Source organism: Ammospiza caudacuta, chromosome Z (genome assembly GCF_027887145.1).
Source record: "Ammospiza caudacuta isolate bAmmCau1 chromosome Z, bAmmCau1.pri, whole genome shotgun sequence".
Classification (NCBI taxonomy): Eukaryota; Metazoa; Chordata; class Aves; order Passeriformes; family Passerellidae; genus Ammospiza; species Ammospiza caudacuta.
The window spans coordinates 43654640-43678173 of record NC_080632.1 but is presented as its reverse complement, the minus strand read 5'-3'; the positions used below and the strand labels follow the sequence as shown (position 1 = coordinate 43678173).

General features: G+C 40.0%; 1 protein-coding gene across 1 annotated transcript in view; it reads right to left on the bottom strand.

The window, feature by feature from the left end:
- The window catches only part of ARHGEF28 (Rho guanine nucleotide exchange factor 28), an 83409-nt gene that overhangs the window by 37584 nt on the left and 22291 nt on the right, over positions 1-23534 (bottom strand). Inside the window, exons 4-12 of the mRNA XM_058823710.1 lie at positions 15539-15669; positions 12765-13066; positions 10153-10297; positions 8767-8878; positions 4412-4484; positions 3780-3903; positions 2290-2422; positions 1857-1912; positions 313-364 (exon numbers count right to left, since the gene is read on the bottom strand). Of these exons, the coding sequence (XP_058679693.1) occupies positions 313-364; positions 1857-1912; positions 2290-2422; positions 3780-3903; positions 4412-4484; positions 8767-8878; positions 10153-10297; positions 12765-13066; positions 15539-15669 (1128 nt within the window). The remainder of the gene's footprint in view (positions 1-312; positions 365-1856; positions 1913-2289; positions 2423-3779; positions 3904-4411; positions 4485-8766; positions 8879-10152; positions 10298-12764; positions 13067-15538; positions 15670-23534) is intronic.

The window sequence follows — 23534 nt, the reverse complement described above, 5'->3', positions numbered from 1 at the left end:
CAGAGTGACTATCACTTGATAAAGAAATAATCTCAAATCATACATCCTCTATAGGTGTATGAATACTTGTGCACAAGATAAATGTCGTAGACAGAACTGGCTACTTTTTTTGTTGTTTTCACTGAAGGTATAGTAAATTCATACTCATTTTAATAGAAGATGAGTGTGTCTTTAGTAGAAGGAAGCGTGTGCCCTTTCTTACAGATACTGAAAGAAAAATTAGAAACAGAGAAATTACATGGGAAAGTTCATGCTGTCAGTCCCACGATTTTTAATCAAGGCCTACCTTAGAAATGCTAGGTTTATACTTACTTGTTACACCAACTTGGACCTTGTTTCTACTATGGTATTTCTCCTGGGATTTCTGAAAAAAAAGAATTTTTTGAAATCACATAGCTGATAATATATTTAACAGTCAAGTCAGTAACTCATTCACATACACCATCACACAAAGGGCTACAAGAAAGTGGTCCTAAATTATGGTATTAATTAATTCCAATAACTAATTTTATTAGTCACTGATAGATAATAATATTCAAAGTAGGATATTATTTATACTACAATACATAACTATTTCTTCTAAGCAGACTGAGTTACAACGTTCTACTTTCTCTATATGAGTATTGGCTGCAAAGGCTGCAAGAAAAGTGCACATTCAGGGCTTCATACTCAAATAAGATCAAAGCATTTGTGGTAGTACACTATCTGAAGCATGGGTACCAAAAGCAGAACCGTTCCCCCTTCCAAAGGGGACTTTTGCAAAATCTGTACTAAAAGCCTGCTGTACTTGGGCATATACTTCACTTCAGGTGTGTCAGTGAACATTTCCTGCACTGCATTCTTGCTGAGATGAGTTGCGGGCTCTTGTGTCATCTTGCAAGTAACCCACCATCCCCAGGAACCAAAGCTGTCAGTTCAGCAGTCTTAATGCCTAAAGTTTCCCAGAAATTAGTGCAAGACCATGACGTGAAAATTATAAACAAAATTAAACCAGCTTGATTTATGTAGTTTAAGGCTTGTAGAATCAGTATGGAATCATGCTCTCCTTGAAAGCCACCATGATGCAAAACCCAGCTACACCAGAAAGACATGCTCCACAAATGTGAAAAATGACCTGCATCATTGTGGCACATTTCTCTTTGAGTCCCATTTTATTGCTTGAGGGCAGTAGCCTTACACCCGGTTTTCAAGATTATGCCTTTGTTATGATAACCTCACCATGCATGCATTCCTTCTTAACTGTTAAGGTAGTATCCATCAGCTCCAGTGCTGGTTTTGCCCTGCTCAGAAGCAGCTGTACACTGGGAGCAATTGCCTAGGCAGGCAGCTGTGGAGTCTCCTCCTCCAGAGATTTCCCAGAATGGGTGAAACAAACATCTGCCCAAATTGCTACCTAGAACAAACATCTGACCAAATTGTTACCAAGAAGAGAGCCAGCCCAAGGGTGGGGAGCTAGATGAGGTCACCGGTCAGAGCCCCTTCCGTCTCTGCTTTCCATTATTCCAAACATATGAAATCCCCCCCGTACACAAGGGCACTTTCTCTCTGAGGTTTTGAGAAGCCTTTCTTTTCAACCTGTTCTGTAACCGTCCAGGCACACCATTTCACAGTCTGAGCTTCAAAAATACAAACACTTTGTAAAACTGTTTTTTGACCCCCTAGTAAAAATTGTTATTCAAGCACACAGAGCAAACAGTGCTTGCTCTGTTGCTCACATTAGCCATTCTAGCATCCTTGCAGCCCTTCACACACAGACGCTTGGGCTGGGCAGCCTAAGTGTATTTTCTTTTTTCCTTCATTGTTTCCAGCCCCTTGGAAAGCAAGTATCCTCTAGTAAGATCAGTGTAGGAGGTTACCTTGGTGCACACAGGAGCGCACTCCTTGCAGCTTTTATGCACAATCACACTGCAATCTGAAAGAGAAGGTATGTTTCAAAGCCGGGCACCAAACAAGGTCCCCAGTCTGCAGAAAATGTACTCTGAGGCTTCAGTTTTCCCTTTTTCAGAGAAAACTCGATATTCACTTATTAAAATGATCCTCAGGATTCTTTGAGTACAGATATAGGCTAGAAGGAAGTTTCTGCCTAATGTGCTAGGGCTAGGAGATCAACATGTCTTTCTGAATCTGTTACCTGCTGTCCTTCCTCCCTCTCCCTTGTCAACCTCAGCTCATTACATAAAGCAGGTACATCCAAATGATGACAAGGTTTCAAACATCACACTGAACCAGGATGTCAGAACAGCACTTAGAGCACTGTAAATGCACAAGTAAAAGCCAGCAGCTACTTACAAGAACACTGCAGTGACTCCTTTCCTAGGAGGGCCTTTTCACAGACCATACATGGGATAACTCCTGGGAAAGTCCCATTTGTAAAATTGTGCCTGCTTGGTTTCTCCTTATCTTTGGTATCTTTACTTTTTGTCTTCATCCCCAAAAACAGAGGCAGGAAAATAAATAAATAAATAAATAAATAAATAAATAAATAAATAACTTTTTAAAATTAAATAAATAATTATTTAAATAAAAATTATTCAATCTTAAAAATTAAAAAAATATTCCCTTATCTAACCAAATGATAGTAGAATATTTAGTTCCTGTCCTGGAAGACTTGCAACAGCATACTGTACTCTTATACCCAATACTGCTAAAGCTCTAAAATCACATAGGCCTTGTTTTCACTGGCAGCTAGGCCTGGAAGCATTATCAAGGAAGACTGGCAGAAATACATTTAGAAATCTAAAAAGAGAGGAGGGACAGGAAACAAAATTTTAGAAGTGCTGATCATTCACTGTACGCATTGTATATATCTTCCACATGTATATAGCTCATGCCTCTGCAGATAGAGGTGCAGTTATGCAAATTTAGAAGAGTTATCTTTAGATCTTAGAAGACATTAGAAACAACTTATTTTTAATGAGTGGTAAAACATTTAATAAATTCTGCCTATTTTTCCACTACCGTAGTTGGTATACAGGTTATACTTCTAGTTACTGACTGTTATACCTTAGGAGAACCTACAGACACAAGCTGCACAACCAGACATATATGTTCACATGTTCATGGTCAGCCCTGACACTCCTGAAGGCACTGTCTCAGACAAACACCTTCACATCTGTGTTTGTTAGGTTGTCCTGGGGCACAGGAGGGCATACTAGGGAGCCTGCAAAGCCATCAAAAGGCCACCCAGAAAGAGCCCGGAGGCCAAGCCTGTCTTTCGAGCTGCCGACTGATGTCATTAATCTAAAATTAATATGCCTTAGAATTAAGTTACAGTGTTGTAATCTACCTTCTATAGTAGGACTGTTCGCCTGTGCAGGCCTCAATTCTCAAACTCTTTAACACTATTCATTGTTTACTTATGCAAGAATTGGCATTAACTTCAAATAAGGCAAATTCAACTAATTACATCCTAATGTAGAATTTTACATACTCAATTATGTTTTGAGAGCAATTCCAAGAACAGGCCCATATCTCTTAATTTTATTTAAGAAAGAAAATATTTCTTAAATGTAATTCATACATTAAAATATTTGCTAAATCACTACACAGAATTCCTAATGACATCAAAGCAAAGCTGGTTTTTAATACAAATACCATTTCAGGGTAACCTGCACGTGTTTTAAATTTAAAAAAAGAAAAGTGAAAAGAGTCTTCCTATGACTTTTGTGGTTTTGTAATAAACAATTTATCTTTACACGAAAAAGCAGCTTCCATCTATAATACACTTAATTACAGTGACATAATCATATGTAATAATATGGGCATAAATCCCAAATTACCTTGCCTTTATTCCGTGTGCTGGTCATCCTGTTCATCAGAAAGCTGAAAGTCCGACTCACTTTATATTTTTCAGACTCATTTTTTGAGGGTACAACATATTTATTCCATCCCTCTTCCTGTATTCTAAAACAGAGACCAGTGAAAAAATGTTCCTCACTCTTTTAATTAACAGCAACACTCCTTTAATTAACATACAGCAGAATCCGGACAGTGCTTGTTTCACCTAACATTTACAATTACAAGCTTTGTTGTGGGTTTAACGTATCATGAAAAAGATTGCTATTCCTATACAAAAAGAAGTAACACTTGCCAATAAGCACTCTTCCTGTGCAATGTGTAACAAGCTTGCCTATGTTACAGCTGGTATCAAAAGCTGCCCAGCTTTTACTGCAGTGGTTTGGACATTCCTACAGTGGACAGGAGCCCCAGCAGCAGGCAGCAGCCCATCCCTGCTTTGCACATCCCAGTAAATCCCTGCTGCAGGATGTGTGCAGTGAGAGCTGGGTTGAGCTTGGCACACGGTTTAAGCATGAGTTCACAGAAGCCAGGGGCCTCTACCCCATTGCTCAAAGCCCACGTGGAAGGAAGGTCTCTTGCCCAAGGGCTCCCTAGATGGCATTCTGGCACAGACCTGCTGCCGGCTCTCCGCGACACGCACCCGTACCTTTGCTCCCGGCACTGCTCGGGCAGGCTGTACACGCGCTCTGCAAGACACAAACAGCCACAGGGCACTCACACTGCAAGCTCATCTGGCTCATTTCAAACTCACAACCTCCACCAAGCCATAAGGCTACCGTGGAGGGTTTGCAATGTCATTTGAAAATCAGGAAGGCAAAAGCATACATACGTTAGAAACAGCTTTTTCTAGGTTAAGACCACTTCCTACTAAGCTTTTAGATGACAGGCTCTGACAGAACTGAGAAGGGTATCACTGAATGCCAGTCCCTGCAAACAATTTATGCTGTTTTTAAGAACAGCATAAATTATTTCTTTTGTTTTTCTTAACAACATAGACTTGAATGACTCTCCCTTCATTTTTCTTTTCATATAATTTGTTATAAAATATCTTAATGACATTATTCTACCATTTGCAGCTACATATCTTATGCAGCTTTATTTAAAAAAAAAATCCTTCTACACAGAGTCATACTACCTTAGGTACTGCCTAGGATGTTTAATGTTCTACAAATTTGTGTCTTCTACAATTCTACGATCCTATAAACACATGACCCAAGGCGATACTTTTCACAAGCTCTCTAAAAAGCAAAATAAAAGAAAAACAACTCAGTTGGGTTGTTTTGGATGAAAATAAGCCAAATACTGTAGAGAACACTACCATTTTCAAATTAAAAGCCACTTCCCTTTTGCAGATCTTTTTAGCAAAGCTACCACAGGTACAGTTCAGAAAGATACGTGCTTGCCTAAGTCAAAGCACCAGACTGTGCTTTCTTTGAAGTTAGATACAGGCTTAAACACTCTTTGCTGAATCCACATCTCTTCAGAGAAATGCAGACATCAGGTTAGCAAGAGCTAGAATATTTACCAAAGAGGCAGCAAAACAAAATGGGCCTTTCAGTTAGCTGTCAGGCACAATCTGTGCCACAGGAAGCTTCTGTAAAAAACCAACACCACATAATCATAGGAGATGTCTCATGCAAAACAGCACCGTGGAGCTGAGACTTGGAGAGTGTAAGGGCCTGGAGGAGGAATGAACCTCTGTTCATGAGCACACCATCTACAGAGCAGGCACAAATCCTTTACTGTTACAGCCTGGTAAAACCCTCTCAAATTAAAGGCAGGTAATATGTTTTAAACCTGAGCACGTTTTAAAGTTTGCACAAGAAAAGGATGGTGTTTTGCCTCTTTTTTTCTCATATTTTGTGTGGAAAAAAAAGGTCCTGTTGTCATTCTGAATTCATCTGCTTTAGCTTAGATTTTTTGCAATGTGCAAGGGCAGCTGCATCTCCTTCTTGCATAGATAAGCCCTAAGCAAGATGTCCAAAGTGTTGGCAGCTAGGCTGAGGTGAAGGGGGAGGTCTTCCACGTGCAGACTCCTGCACAAGCCCAGACGTAATCCTGCTACAGTCCACGATGATCAGGATGAACTATCTGAGCCAGCTTCTTGGACCAAGTTCCCAGGCTAGTTACACACCCAGATAAAACTGCTCAAAGTGAGCACAGATGTGCCTGCCTCACACAGTAATCACCACTGCCAGCTGCCAAACACTGTGTTCAATGCTCCCATACTTGGAAAATGCTGACAAAAAGAGGCACAGTGCTGGTGGAAGGAAGTGCCAGCAGGAAGCTCAGCAAACCACCACCCTCCCTCCCAGCATTATACTGCATCTGTGGTGCAGGCGTAGAACACCCTGCTTCTAAAGTCTGGACAAGAATGGGCTTCCACCTTCTCCAACAATGACTGTCCCAGAAGGAAGAGGAGAAAGAATGAAAAGAAAATGGACTCAAGCCCATAACAAATCAGGGCAAGTAATGATGTCTGGGTGAAACTTAAGGGGTTGTGACACCAAGAAAGTCCCTCAGCTGCAGTGTCAAAGGAATTCTGTTTTAACTTTAAGCATGACACAGGGCTTTACTATTCTGCTAGCTTTTAATTCTGTGAGCTTCTAGCTTTTTCTTCTAGTCTTTTTCAAAGACTTTTCACCTAAAGCGTTGAATAGAAATACTTACAAATACTTTAGGAGATGGATGAAAGTACAACATAGCTGCATCCTGCAGGCTGCAATACTTACTCCTCCTTACAAGGTGACATGAAATCATACCGTGAGTTTGAGTAACATGATAGAAGTTATTTGCTGCACTGCTTAATTCAGTTTCTTAGGAAAAAAGAAGCCTGCAGACATTGTGTATCTCAACCCCCCCAACAGTTTTTGAAGTTGTTAAGTGCTTTCAAAGTTAATGACAACATTTTCACACTTTTTGTATGTTTCATTCACATTGAATGTCAAAGAATCAGAGTGGTTAGGGTTAGAAAGGCCACTCTATATCACTTATGATCAATCCTAGTTTAACCAGGGACACCACAGATAACTGGAGGTTTGCAAGTGTGATGCCCATCTACAAGAAGAGTCAGAAATGGGATTTGGGGAACTACAGCCTTGTCAGCCTGACCTTGGTGACCTCAGTGCTGGGGAAGGTTATGGAACAGAGTATCTTGAGAGTGATGACTGGCACATACACGACAACCAGGTCATCAGGCCCAGCCAACTGAGAAAGCTGGCAGTTCATGGCTTGGACAGGTGCACTCTGCTGGATAAAAAACTGTCTGAACGGCTGGGCCCAGAGACTGGTGGTGAGTGGAGTTATATCCAGTTTTGAGTCTGTCAGCAACACTGTTCTTAGGGGGACAGCACTGAGGCCAATTGTGTTTTGTATCTTTAACACTGATCTGATGAGGACATCAAATGCACTCTCAGTCAGTTCACAGAAGACACCAAGCTGGATGGGAGTGCTGATCTGCTGGAGGGCAGGAATGCTCTGCAGAGGGATCTGGGCAGGCTGGAGCATGGCGGAGGCCAATGGTGTGCGGTTCAACAAGGCCCAGTGCTGGGTCCTGCCCTTGGGTCACAGCAACCCCAGGCAGTGCCACAGGCTGGGGTAGAATGGCTGGAAAGGACCTGGGGGTGCTGGTGACAGCAGCTGAACATGAGCCAGGCTGTGCCCAGGTGGCCAAGAAGGCCAATGGCATCCTGGCCTGTGCCAGCAATGGTGTGGCCAGCAGGGCCAGGACAGGGATTGACCCCCTGCACTCAGCACTGGTGAGGCCACACCTGGAATCCTGTATTGAGTTTTAGGCCCTTCACTCCAAGGACATTGAAGGGCTGGAGCATGTCCAGAGAAGGGCAACAGAGCTGGTGACGATTCTACAGAGTAAGTCATATGAGGAGCAGCTGAGGGAGCTGGGGCTGTTTAGGCTGGAGAAAAGGAGGCTCAGGGGTGACCTCACTCTCTACAGCTGCCTGAAAGGAGCGTGCAGCCAGGTGGGGGTCGGCCTGCTCTCCAAGTCAACAAGTGACAGCACAAGAGAAAAGGCCTCAAACTGCTTCAAGGGAGGTTCAGGTTGGACATCCTGAAGGAAGAATTTCCTCATTGAATGGGTAGACCTTGGAATCATTTCCAATCTTAATGGATTGGAAGCTGGCAGTTCCAGCCCCTCTGCCACAGGCAGAGAGGTCACCATTAGACAAGGTAGCTCAAAGCCCTGTTCAACCTGGCCTTGAACACGTCCAATGATACAGCATCCAAAACTTCTCCAGTTGTCCACTGTGGCTTACATGTCCTGTCTCTAGCGAAAAACTGAAGGTATACTGGAGTGAGAAACAAGCTGGAAGTATGGCAATGGACAGGCTTTTTTTAAATATAACACATATCCTTACTGAGAAAAGTGTGTGTTGTCTTCTAAACATGAAACTATGTGTCTGAAAATAAAACATGTCAAATCACAAGTCATAAAAAATTACAAACTTCTTTCAGAGACATCTCTGACTCTACTTGATGAAGTGGGTGGGTTTTACTTCCCAGCCTGTAAAGGTACCACAGCCCACCTGTGTTTCAGAGATTGCTTAGGATCTGTGGGAAGTTGGAACCATCTGTCTTCTTTGATGCCTCTTCTGTATCATTCCGGGCTTCCTCCTGGTCTCTGTCAGACACTTAGCAGGAGGCTAGGGTAAGGATCTTCCAATGAGAGGATTATTGCCCTGTCTATATTCGTTTCTGTGGCTATTGCTCTCTCCATTTGTATGCCCTGTCAAGGACAGTCGCTGTATCATGGGGGCATGATGGGACTATAGATGGGAGAAAATTGAGGGATGATAGTGTAGCTACTAGATACCATCTAGTAGCTACTACTAGCCCTGAAGGAGCTACCAAACATAGACACTGGTGAGCTCTGTAAAGTAACATCTGTAAAGTAACAACATTGGGCCTGAAGTAGGCAGGTATTGAATAATGCAAAGCCAGAGAACTGACCTCCATTTGAATCCCCAGCTCCAAAATCACGAGGAATGCGAGGTCTTCCCACCACACGTTTGGATGAGGAGTAGGAATAGGAGCGTGACCGAACTCCAAACACTGTGTATTCCTATGAGAAATTGCAGCAAATGAAATCTTGTGTCATTTTGAACTGCATCAACAACAAAACCAAAATAAATCAGGAACAACTGACCAGTCACATCAATTTTCTTGGCTTCAAGTTGAATTTTTGACAACTTCATGTGAATTCCTAGGAAGTCTGCCATACTTTCACCATGACAAATTTTTGTATGCTACAGGAAATAAGTTGTGGGTGCAAGTTTGACTAAGAAAAAAAAAGAAAGCTTACATTCTTCTACAATTTGGTAACCAGTGACATCCCCACAGTATTGCTGGCCATTATTTCTGATGACCAAGCTATCTCCTTTTACCAAGGAAGGCACTGATCTTACTTTAATACTTGAACAACATTTCATGGAGACTTTGGCATGCCTTAGTAATTACTGATGTCAGAGTTTCCGAAGAAAGGAGCTGACCTCTTTTTCTTTTCTCTATGTTGTTTTTTGCTTTTTTAATCATTATCATATTTGAAAACATTTTCCACTTACCAAATATCTCAACAACAAAACCTGAAAGGAAATCCCCCAATTTTTGATACGTTATTTACACTTAAATAGAGACTATTCCTAAAACTCCTGTAAAATGCTTACCTTATTGGTTTTTAAAGAAGCCCTATCATAATTAATTTTTTTGCTGAACTCTTTTTTCTCCCTTCATGAAATCATTTGCTGAAGGTCAGATAAAGTTCTATAGTGGCAGAAAGTGCATCTAAAAAAATCATAAAGAATCTCTGCAAACAAGAAATAACTCTATGTATGTGTCTGAAGACCTCTAATGAAAATTAATGTAGATAGGATACTTCAGAAAACCATAACAAAGAGATTTACATCAATCAGTGGACACCCCAACTGAATTTCCCTGAGTGTAGAAATTGTTGTAAAACAGGCAGCAGGCTAGTTTTACTCTTTACAAACCATTACTCTCTCACATAACTAGAGCTGGTTAAACATTTTCTCGCTAAAAATATTTTGGTTAAAAAAATGCTGATTCACTGAACCTGAAATATTTCCTTTGAAACATTTCCATTAGATGGTGTGTTTTTTAAAGCTGAGGTAAATCTCTGATGGACACTTTCTTCCCATGGCAGGTGCCCAGCTCAGCCACAGCCAGTTTCAGCTTCACAACTCAATGTGAGTGGTCCCTGGAGAGACTAGGACTGCCAGCTGGGAATTCATCTTTCTCCTTCAGATTCAGATGTTTCTCACATAGTTTCAGTGATTTACTTAAAAGGAAAACAATTCAAACCAAGACAGAGTCAAATACCTTGGGCTGCAGACTGGTAGGTAAGTCCAATCCATCTCTGCTAGAAGCCATGGCCTCTGAAGAGCTGAGGGGACAGTAGTGAACATGGGATCTGTCCGACACACCTCCACTTGCATTGTCTACTTCAAGGTCATCGAGACTTGAACTGAAGAAGACAACAAAATCTTTAACTTCCCTGAGTTCCTCACAGCAATTTACTTCAACCTTAATGCATTAAGCAAAGTTCTGGCTGAATCCTCTGACCAATGACAGCCCAAAGCACCATGACTATGTCAGGTAAACCATGTCCTGAGGTGTCTCTCAGGTCCGCAGCCACCTGGTCAAGGCAGTCAGTTTCCCTGTCCAGGACCCTCTGACGCCATCTCACGGATCTACAGTGCAGGTATCTGCATCACCCAGGATCACACACATTCCCACCACAGCCAGCCACCTCTGGATCATGAGTTTTAGACACATGCTCAGCATCTCCCAAAAAATGAGATTTTTTGTTCCAGGCATAAACCTGTCTCACATCAAAGAAGATAAGGAGAGCTGAGACAGTAAGGGGAACTGAGAGAACTACCTCAGATTTTAGTATACGTGAATATAGATGGATACTATGTACGTGTGTGTATTTGGAAGATATGACATGGCTGTTAACAGATATTTTTATCTACATCTGTGACTTCATGACAGAAGATGGAAGAGAAAAACACAAAGAAGAGATTAAGGAGGGTCTTGAGATAGTTTATGAGGTTCAGTTCAAAAGATAGACATCAAAAAAATAGAGAGCAACAAGCAGACTGAAAAATCTCTGGCTAAATCAATATGTCAGACACATAGAGACTATTTTATTGGAAAAGATTCCTGAACAGGAGAGTGCACCAAAGCTGCTCAGCAGTATCAGAGTTTTCCAGGATGAGGCCTGTTACCTGCAAGAGCAAGTTCACGGTCTCTTCATCAGAGTGTCTGAAAGGAATGGTTGACTGCTTGCAACAGCATTCCAGCCTTACAACATAAAACTTTAAATTATGTGTGGTATTTCTAAATAGCCAGAGTTCCTACCACGGATAATCGCACAAAAATTCCTTCACACACCACTACTTTTTTGAAGCACAAATCTATCACTACTGTCTGAAACTGCTTCCTTATTACAATTCTGGGGACAATATTTTGCAATGTTTCTGAATAACAGCCCACACGACATATCAGAAGCAACTTATATAAATGCATTATCAGTTACTGTCACATGTTAAAATTGAAAAAGCAGTACATGTCTGTGTCAACAGACAAGTGTCCATGACTTACTGTGGTAACTTCTCTAGGGAAATTCTCTGACATAAGAAGCTGTTTTAAAAAGAGAATAACATATTACTGGTCTTATTTTATGCCTAATATTTGGATCAATTACATATGTCATATGACATGTTAAGGCAAATCACGTCTCTGAAAATTTATATACACTCTCATACAGGTGTATATATTTATATACAGTTCTCATACAGGAATCTAACCAAGGTCTTAAAAAGGGTGGGGCTGTTTAAAAATACATAGGATAAAAATGGTTCTGACTAGAGGCACAGGAAGATTATAGTATTCTACATGACATTCCTATAACTAGCAAGAAAAAGCAAACAAAAAAAAAAAAACCCCAAACAACAACAAACACCAAAAAAAGAGCGTGAAAGAAAAACTCTGCCTGACATTTATTATATTATCTGTGTTAAATATTCCTGCTAGTGGCACTTCATAGTTGCATAAGAAACTCAGAATTAAGGTAGAGAAAATCCTATTGCCCATTTTAAATAATAATTGGCTGGCCTTTCTCTTCCTTGCTGTTTTTACATAGATCTGATGCTCTACTTCCAACTAGTCCTAATACTCCCCAGAAGGTGGGAGCAAGATTCAGATTTCCTCCTGCATAAGAAGGAATCTTGTCTATTCAGAGAAGTAATAAAGTTTTTCATCAAGAAAATTTATTGTTAAATTGTTTAATTTTAAATTAATTGTTAAAAATCCACGTTTAATGACCAAAGTTATAGTTCCATCTTCAAAGCTCTCTGCATTTCTGAAGCCGTTTGGAGGAGGGTCTTCAGACAAATGGCAGCAAACCTTGTGTACCAGCAATGGAGAAGAAAACAGTCTGAACCTAACAGCAGATACACTCTGCGCTGTGTCTTTTGAGATAAATACCTATGGAATCAGGAGGCCTTCTACAGGCCTATTTAAAGACTTGAAAGATTCCCAGAGACTTCAACAGATTTTTTCATAATTTTCTTAATGGAACATATAACTGAGGAAAACCACAGTGAAATTCTGTTATCTGTCAAAAATGCTACAATGGCAGTGACAGTGAAGAGCTGATTCTTTTTTTTTTTTATTTATTAAGACTATTTGCATACAAGAAATAAAGGTATAAAAGTATCCATTTGCATTCAAGATACATTTACTAAAAAGGTCTTCACAGCTATTTTATGAAAACAGATTATTAGGACAATAAATATTAGTGAAGAAAAACAGAGGTTTCACCCCAATAATAGTAGTTATCACTTCAGATTCTGCTTCACCTTTTCAAACAAAAGGTGGTAATAAATAACGCTTATTCTGGCCATACCATCAAGTCAATTCCATACCTTCTTCTTTTCATGTCAGCATAAAGTTGGCTCCGATCCTTAATAGATCCATGGGTCTTGAATGGAAGATATGAATCTGCCACATACAGATGAGAAGATGAAATGCCATGTCTTAATACCGTGTTTTCTTCTCTCTTTACTGGCCTTTGACGTTCTTCATTTGGGAGATACATAAATTGATCATTCTCCTCAAGGGAGGGAGACGAAGAGCTTGTATCCATCAGGACTGAGTTGGTAGGGTTCAGACACATTTCACTGCTGACACCATCTCCATGAATGTAGTTAGGCTTTAAGTCTCCAGCCTGCAGGTAAAAAATGAGTGCTGGTAAGAGGCAACAACATATTGTTGACAGATTGTCAGGAAGCAAGGACCTGAGAAGTTTGCCATTTTATTTATGGCTATATGTTTTGTGGGTTATTTCCCTATTACTTTCTACACCACATGAATTTAAGGCAATTTACATAACTAAGGGATTCTGGACTTTGCATTACTTTTTTTTCCTAATTAGAGCAGCAATTAATTAGTATTTCCAAGTCTTCTGAATTTATCACTAATATTTATACATTTTATTAAATGTACTGATACAAATATTTATAGATTTTATTTAAAAACTATCCTTAAGGTGAGCAAAAAATATGCATAATACATTCATGTGGGAGACATATGGAAGAGAATTCAAACATTGTGCAATTTAATTTGGAAAAATCAGCCTACACATCATGCACTTTTAATTTTTCAGCACCAGTTTCCTAAGCTTTGTGATAAATATACATGACCTGGAACACAGTTTCTCCAGGGAAGGAAGGGAAATTACTCTTATTTTTTGCCATTAAGCAATTTGGGCCCTGAAGCACCTCTCCTTTTGCAGAAAGACAGGAATGGATTTGGAAATTCTATTTTCTCAGGTACAGGGATCAGGATTTAGACTCTAGTCACAAATAATTCCCTGTTGACTCTGCAGAAGATACTAAAATACAGTTCACTGTTAGTCTTTTAGCTTGAGGCAACAGTCATGTAATTAGATACTGAATAATACTGAAAAGTCATATTGCCAGTTAAAACACTCAATCTACAAAAAGCGCCAGTATCAAGGCAAGAATAAAGGAAGGACTGCAAGCATCTCTAAAGCCCTGCTGTTTCTGATTGCTACTTTCTCTTTTCGAGTTCCTCTTGAGATGTGCTTTCATCCCCATCTTAATTATGCTTCTCTTAGTAAAAGACAGGAAGAACTGCTGGCCTTTTTGCAGCAGCCCACATATGCATTCAAAGCTACAGCACATGCAAGTCTGGAAATACTTCTGTTGCGCTGTGCACATGACATGCACGAAGGTAAAATGCTTTTCCCAGGTCTTATGCAGCTGTTTCCCCCTGAAAAGTTATTCCTGTCTGGGCAATGTTCCTCCTCAGCACCAGAGGGACCTTCTCCAGCAGTCACTCTGGCTCCTGCTGAGTGGTGCTTAAGAGAGAATTTGGCCCCAGTCAGTAATTTTAAAAAGCAGAATGTGGCCACATGGCAAGCAAAGGTTAGCAACCCAAGCTGAAGGCCCCCTGAGCAATACACTTGGGTAACATCTCCATCTGTAATGGAGATGCAGCTCTGTCCTTCCAAACTCAATATTGTTCAAATCAAGGGTTCAAAGACTGCACTTTATAGTCCCCTGACAGATGCTCACTTATGCACATCATTATTACATACATTCATCTCTTACATTCATCTGTAATATATATTACAGATATATAGATACGTTTATATAGATAAATATATAGATATACTACACATATATATGTAATCTATACTACATGTCTTCTGTGCATTTTGAACACAAAAAAGCCTCTGACTCAAACTTCCATCTCAGCTGTCACATGAACTGGATCTGCAGTGAATGCACTGGGTGAAGTGTTTCAGGCAAAGGGGTAGGGGTGGGCAGGAGGCAAAAAAGGGGGGGAAAATCACACTTGCAACATCTTAGACTTCTAACATTATCTGATAATTTCTTACTCCTATATTCCAACATTCGGGCAAGGGAGAGCTCAAAGCAGGTTACAAATACATAAATATCTTAAAGCATCACTGAAAAATAGCTACACACCAGCAGAATCTGGCATCTCTTTAGCTAGACCAAGCCACCACACACAAGTTGTGACTAGTCAGACTCATGCCCACATTCTAAATTATGGTATCTGAGTGCAACATGAAAGAAAGGTTCCAGGTGCAACACAGTGATGTAAAATGTCACTTTAGGTCATCTCCAGTGTTGGTGACAAATCAGAAATGGGAATTCTAATGAGGACCTCCAATATCAGAGTGTTCCATGACAGCTTTAGGACATCAACTTCACCTTTTCACCAATGTCTTGTTTTTGTTGAGCCTGTAGGCCTCACTGTGAGCTTATAATTAACATCTGAAATTATCCAGCAAATTCATCTGAACTGTGAATGTACACAGAATTCAGAAATCTGAAATGCACACAAACAAGTAATATTGTTGAGAAGCACATGTTGTTTAGCTCACAAACACACAGAAGAGACAGCCTGCCTTAAGAGTTCTTCTTGCAGTCTAGGGAGAGTAATTCCTATAATTGACTGAATCTGTTAAAAGAGACCTCATACAAAGGTTACAATATATAGCAGAGAAGAGTAAGATATTATTGGTTTTCATTTAAAATTTTATTAATTGGCAGCACTGCTGACAGATCCAGAAGATCCTACTATTATGCAACTAAATTAACCAAAAATGAAGAAAAATTAGCCAGAAGTTCAAATATAAGCTTACTTGGTCTACTACCATGCAGTTTGCATATACTTCATCACTTCCACTCAGCATGGGAGAAAGCCTGGTTGCAGCAAAGAAAGTAGGGGCAGACTTCAATTTCCTAAGAACATCGAGGGTAGAGTGTCTGTGCTCTGGAAAATAAAAAGTATGGGAAATTTTCCATTAAATCTCAAACCATTTCCTTCTCATGTATATGTACTACCATAAAAATGCAAAGTTAAGCATTAAGAACCAAATCTTAGCATTACAATTTGAGTAATACTTGTGCTACCACAGCAAAATGTGCTCATTTCATAACTGCCCAATATTTGCTATATGTTCCAGGAAGCTTACAGCTGTCAAGACTCTCAAGGGTACCACAGAATAATTCACATAAATAAAAAATAAATGTTCCTGTGTATTGGCTAGCAAAAGCTACTATTTTACACCTAAGGAGAACTTTGCAGAGATTTGTGGTTGCAGAAGAACACAGCACAAGATTTATGGGCTGGGAAGAATTATGCATGATTCTGCCTATACATTAAATGCCTGACACTTGATACATTAAATAAATGAAATACTGTTCAACTGCAATCAAATAATGATTCTACTAAAGTATTCTACCTACTGGCAACCACATAAATATTAATCTTAGACCAAAGAATCAAATTCATGTTCTTAAAACAAAACCAACCAAACAAACAAAAAAACAAAATTTAGAAAAACACAATAAAATTGCAAAAGAGATATAAATAAAATACCACTAATACTGCCTTTACAGAGTGACAGCAATCAAGCAAGACTTGATCCATTAAGAGGATGTTTAGGATGAATACTGCATCTGATCTGCTTTTGAACAGTTTCACCAGAAATCATTAACAGAAAGCCAGAGTTTAGTTTTTGAAAGTGTGCTCATGACTACAAATATTAAAAAAAGCTGGACAGGCTGTGTATTTTATGCCTTTGAGCAGCAGAAATCTTGTCCTACAGGCCCATTTCTCTTAAAACTGGCTATAAGAATGAAGGGTCCAGCATTTGAGCTGGGTTATCTTCCGAATGTAAAACAAGTAAAATTTAACAAAGCACAAAAACAGGCTGCTACAGACTGTGTGAAAATGGGCTAAAAAAAATACAGTTCATAATACCGTTTTCCTTAAAACACTGTAAGGCAAGCATTGCCATTGGAAGTGAATGGAGACACACTAGCATAAGAATGATGTGATAGAGGAAACTATTCCACACAGTAAAATATCCAAAATCAAACCACTCAATAAATTTAATTTGAGTTTGTCTTTTATTGAATATTATTTTTAAAATCTTTTCTATGCTGCATCAGAAATTTATTTTCTACTGAGATGTAAAGGAAAAGATACCACTAAAGACTTTCCTCACACTATATTAATATAGCAATGTAACTGCTTTTGGAAGGTCACAGAGCCATATAGCATGGTTTGGGTTGAAAGAGAAGTTTAAAGTTTATCTAATCCAACCCCATAAACATGCCCAGGGACACCTTTCATTAGATCAGGTTGCTCAAAGCCCATCCAAGACGTTTATAGGAATCAGATTGCAAGAAAATTCATAATAAAAAAAAATAGAATTGGATTAGAAACAACACTTATTAAGATCTGGTGCATTTGTTGCTTTGAAAAATAAAAAACCAAGACCACTGCCAAATCTGCAATGATACACCACAGCTTTTATTTAATTTTAAGATTCCATCTCATAAAGCCTAAGAACAGTAACTTCTATACTTAGAGAAAGATGGCAATTCCCATTTAGAAATGGTACAATATGAATTTTTGGTTTCAAGTCCTGGCAGGACTTGTGGGATCTCATACCATTAAAACATCCTTACGCATCTCATTTTGTTTCTCCATCAATGCAAGAATTTTAACATGATTTTAGTGACTCTCATATTGAGAACTGCTAAAGCTGCAAACCATTTCCTTGTGTCTGACAAGATCCCAAAGCCTTTGTTTATAAATAATATAAAAGCATTGTTTTGTACAGCAGCTCATCAAACTCTGGCATCTCACATCATAAGGAAATGTGATTTGGCAAAATTGACAGTACTTTCTTGAGGCATATAAAGCTTTCCAAGGGCTGGTCTTAAACCAACAACGAGGCAAAAAAGTGTCAGTCTGCATTGCTTCTTGTATGCTTAATGCCGCCTCCAGCCTGCACTCCCTCTCGTATATAAACCCATGGGGTACAACAGGCAAGGGTGGTGTACGCCTCCAGTGTTAGGCTGGCAAAGGTTCAACACATACCCCGAAAAACAGCCCAGGCATTAAGGGATTCCCACACCAGAGCGTAAACCTCACCCTAAGAAGTCAGTTTCTTGATTTCAGCAATAGTCCCTACTGCTGGGTGCAGAAACCTCAAAGATAAGGGGGCTGATGTGTATGTCTCAAACACCAACAGACAGACAGCTGTGGAGCCAGCCAAGGATTGTCCATAATGACATGCTGTGAGAAGGAACAGGATGTGGCTCAAGAGGTAGGGCAGCACTTTTCTGAGACAAATATCCTTCTTCTGGATCCTGGAGATAAGCACAACACAATACAGCTCAAGTGCAGGAAAGAGGTAAAGAAGTAGGCATGGACTGTAGGAGAAAGGTCAAGACATCCCAAGACCGTCAAAAGCCCTCTTACCCAGGTCAAGAAAGATCTAGAAAAATGGACTGTGCATGATAACTCTTTTGTATAGAAAGCAAGAAACTCAGCTCCTGGGTGTGAAAAAAATTATATAAATAAACATACTTCTCTAAACCTGGGCTGTACATGAGCCCCAGGACTCTGGACAGCCCACTGCCTGGACTGACATTGAAGCCAGGACTGTGATCTCCCTTTTCAACCCACCTCTTTATCAAAAACCCACTGCTGTGTGCTTACACAGGATGACACCAGGAACTACCTTATAACATCTTCCATGCCACATTGTAATTTACTACTAAAATTTTGTAAGCTTTTATGGGCTCTCTTTTGCCATTCATTTTGACCATCTATGAGCATCTTGGGTGATCTCTTCCCCTTCAGGGTGGGATGTCACATTGGGTCTTCACAGTCACTTAGTGGACTGCAACATCCCAAGCCAGAAAGCCATCCCCCTTCTAATAATATGTTACATTATTTTAAAATTCTGTACAAGAGTAAAAACCTAAGTAACAAATTCTGGAGAAAAATGCTGCAAGTACAAGCTATAGCACAATATGCTACCTGCAGTATCTTCAGTCTGTAAACCTTTATTAATTATCCACATTAAATATCATATGTTTTCCTGGAGATGCCCCAGTTAGCCTGTGGTTAAATGTGAGATGACTAAATTAATATTCATTGGAGTTTTAAAAGGTAACAAATTATTTCAGGCTTCATAGAATGACGGAATTCTGTATGTTGGAAAAGTTCTTCAAGATCATTGAGTGCAATGGCAGTATGACCCCACTGTACCTCTTTACTCCCACTCTGCCGTCTCGTCCCCTCAATTTCAAACATGTGAAGGAATGACAACATCAAACTAACTTTGTAACATGAGAAGTTTAAAGCCTTGCTGAATGTGGGGGAGAGCAATATTAATTACACATTGACTGTGCTAGTAACTTATTTCCACTGGAAAGGCCCACATAGTTTAAAAAGTGACAAAGTCATTGCAAATGTCCAAATCACACACTGCATTCCCACAGCTTTGCTAACTGCCTCCAGCCTGCCTTGCTGGCTACAAGTGCTCTTGATCTTACAGGGACCATCAGCACACCTTTCCCTCCAGGTTAACATGGCAGCAGGTAACAGCTCAGTGTACTGGGCGCCAGCAGTAATATGCAGCAAGGCTGAACTTGCCTGAAATATGAAGCATATCAACAAAATCCATTTTCAAATAAAATGCCTCAAAAATCTTCCCTGAGCATTCAATGAGGTTATTCACATTGCAGATGCAAAAATTCAGCATCATTTGCAAAAAGACAGAACTGCCAAAGCAAACCGGCAAAGGTGTCCCCAGAAGGGTTTAGGTTCTGTAAGGTACTGGAAATGGATTTCAAGATGCTTACTACAGTAAGAATTACATGAATAGAACAGAGGAGAATTACCTTTGCTGCCGAAACAACCTAGCAAGCACAGCTCAACAAGCTAACCCTTCTGCCAGAACTGAACACCCTCTGGCTCTACACTGTGATCACAGAAAAAGAATAAAGACATGCCTTCTTTAGAAGACCCTGTGGCTCTCTGCCATCTGCCTGATAAACAGTCAAGATAGATGAAAGTGTTATTTAGATATCATGCTGGAAAGAATAATCTCCAAACATGGGTAAAATAAAAGACCTTGATCAAAGACTAACTAAGCACAATTTCTCTTCTCTACATCTTGTCTAGTATTGTAGAGTTACACAGCAAGGTCTGTGTATTCTGCCAGCCACAACGTTTATACAAATACTGTAACTTTAAAGATCATCATAGCAGTAATTAAAAACATGGTTTATGTTGGTGAAAGAAAACACATAGCCTTGAATGGCCTGTGTCAGAAAATGGCAAGAACACAACACTGATTTTTTTTCACAAAAATCAAAACTTAACCTGTTTCATGGGAGAACACACAGTAAAAGAGCATTTAAATACATCAACATGACCAAGCCAAGAGCCAGGAAAGAAAATAGGAATTCCCTTCTCTAAATACCATGAACAGTTTTCCAACAGCTCATCATATTTACCCCCAGCAATCTGAACAGGGGTTAATGTATAATTGGAAGTCAGGGAAAACTACAGACAGCTAAGTGCATGGGTCATGTAGGACTGCAGAACTACTGCTGTAAAAACAGCTCACCTGAATTTTTAAAAAGAAGTTCCTAGCAGAGGTCCAACTGAAGCAACATGCACATCTACAGAATGAACCATACAATCAGTTTCAGGGGGAGAACTGCACTCTTAATTGAGGTTTCTTAGGCCTTCATTCAGACAGCACAACTTCTGACAGCAAAATTAAGCAAGTACTTGAGAATAAGCCTACATGGAGGAAAAATGAGGTAGGCTTTGAAGTGCTATTGTCATGGATGAACATTTAACTGTCTTAAATCTACAAAGTGGAAACTAAAGCACTGTGTTACCTGTATACTAAACAAGGAGGATCAGGCATATAGATGCTGGAAAATAATGCCAACATGTTCAAAATGTAATCCCAAAGTAGCCACTAAGAATAAAATCACTTGTCAATCTGACTTTTGGTCTTGCTCATCTAAATGTGGGCTCACCTAAATGTCGGCTGTTTTCAACATGAGATTCACAGTCTTGACTCCCTCCCTGAAGAAAGCACCTTACCTACTACACAAATGAATATGCAAACAGAAATAAGTTCGTGTCTCATTTTACAGAACAGTATACAAAAAACCCAACAAACTTTCCCATGATATGGGATGTTTGGTTTCACTTCACACCTCTGCAAGAGTGAACTCAGTGTGTAACTCCCACCTCCCAGTGCGGTAGGACAGACTTATCAGAGACAGATACTCTCAGCACCACTGAAGGTTTTTAAAGCTCACAAAAAGCCTGAGAGAGTCACTGTCTCTGAGCAGGTAGGACTGTGCAGAGCAAGGACTATGCCTGGTGACAATTTCACATAAAAAAAACAAAATAAATATCTTTTGTGTCTTGCAACAAGGAGAAAATCCTAGATCCTCTCCCCAGTCCAATCACTAAGACAGAGTCATGTTCACATTCTCTGTATAGCCTAATTACCCTTTAAATATTCCATGCCCAGCAACTTCAGCAGGAGGGGGCAATCTGCAATGCATGTCCCAAAGGAGATAAGTCTGCACTTGGCTCCTGACAGACTTCAGGAGTTCAGGGGAAGGGCAGGAGCTGAACACACAGTCTGAAGGTTCCTGAGCAGCAATGAAATTTTGGGCCTTAAAACGTGAAAACACTGATGTACATGATGGGAAGTGATGTGTGATAACTTTGACTCTCCATTCCAAAGAGTGGGACAGTCTGTGCAGCTCCCCGGCCTCTCAAGAGGAGCAGCCCTAGGTCAGGATACCAACAGCCTGATGTTCCAGAGGGGAAGGGTGGCCATTGAAATGCCATGGTCCAGAACAGCTGGAGCACCCAGCACAGATTTCATGATTTGTGGAGTGTCTGGAAGAACCCTGCACTGTTTCCTGCCAGGCACTGCAAGTCTCTTGTTCACTGAGACCTGAAGCCCTGCAGGAATGAAATGCAGGCATAAGCTAGGTGCCCCACACCTACACACCAGGATCAACTGGTCACGTTCAAACACTTGCAGAAAATAACACAGATCACGTGCTTAGATCATGAGCCTGCTCTCCCCTTGCAAAGGCACTTCTCCCACCACATCAACACACAGAATTTCAATCAGCCAAGCACAAACAAACCCTTGAACTTTGCCACTGAAATATGCACAGGTACCCAAAAGCACCTTCTTGCTCCAACAACCCCACATATAAGGTCAGCAGTGTATATACTGTGTTGGTATACTATTAGCAGGGGTGGAAAATAAGGTGCAATACTGTAACACACTAACACCACATCTGTATCCCGTGCTTTACAACTGGTCAAATATTTTAAAAAGATCTGTCTAAACAAAGGTGAATGATGGTTAAGCGCACAGCTACAGTATTTACAGATAAAACAAGCCCTCTTTTGAGATGGAGTAAACACATACTCTGCAACTTGCAACTCATTTCGTCTCTGCAAATTGCATGTGCATTCATACACACAGCACAAACTCCTGTGCAGCTGGGAAATACTGGATTTCCTCATGAAAAGCAGGAAAAAGTTGAGGAAGTGCCTTGCACATTAAAACATGAATTCTGTACACATTTTCCACTCTAAACTAGGTCAAAGTCTCAGTCTGTGTAAAAATGAGTCTCTTGGCTTACTGTATTTAATGACACTGATGCATCTTACTTCTCTGATTTGTTTTTTTCCCTTTCTGAAACAGAAAAACCCTCCCAATTCTAAGAAAGGAAGCATAAATCATATTTTTGCCATTCTTTTCTTCATTCTTTTCCTTTTATATGTAGTAAAAAATTTTCTTTCCTCATTAAAACTTCCAATCATAGCTTTTCCTTACATAAACTTACCAGTCAGTGTCTTTGAGCCTCCTTAAAACCCCCCTTTCCCATACTGACAGCATCTGTAATCCCTACCTCCCAAAGATTTCTCCACAAAGAAAGATAATGTCTAACTGTGCAAAGACAGTAACTGATCCATTTCATTTTTCTCTTCATTCTGGTATGCTTTTTCTCATAATTATTTTAAAAAACCCAAAAACCTGTTAGCTGTTGAGGCATAATTGAATTGCCAAATTCTCCCTAAGTGAGAATAACTGCAACCAGCAGAACTTTTTCAGCTGCTGCCATCCCGTGCAGCTCCAGGGTGTCAGAATTGTTCAGTTAGAGCTACATATACATCAAGAAGTGAAAAAAAAGCTTTAAGAGAGTAAAGAAATAAAAACAATCGTAAAGAACAGTACATAATCTGGAGAAAAAATACTTTCTTTCTTCTTAAAGAATTGCAACTCCATTATCTAAAAAGGCATTAAAAACAGTGAGATGGACTTTTGATAGGAAAAAAAATCTACCTCACACAAGTAGTTTATAGAGCCACCTTCACAGAAGCAGAAAATGAAAAGGAGTCAGAGCTGTAAAGCAAGAGTCATTTAAAAGAAGATAGCTTTTTCTACCTGGTTTGGATGCCCTTCTTCGAATCCTCATTTTAGGTAAGGAAGGCCAAGAGTAATTAAAAGGTGAATCAGAGTCTGAGTCCATTTTTGTGCTAAATAAACAGAGAGCAGATTCCCAAAGTTGCACTTTGTTGTTCTCAACAGCAAGTCAAGCCTAAGAGTAATGTGGAATAAACGAATGGACAAAGAAGGATCGAATTGCCCACTAAACACAGGGGAGGGAGAAGCTGTAAATGTTTGCTCTCTTCAGGCGTCCAGGCATGTAGACAGATCAGGCTGCAAATATTAAAGCAGAAGCAAGAAGGTTGAAGTATGAGAGCTT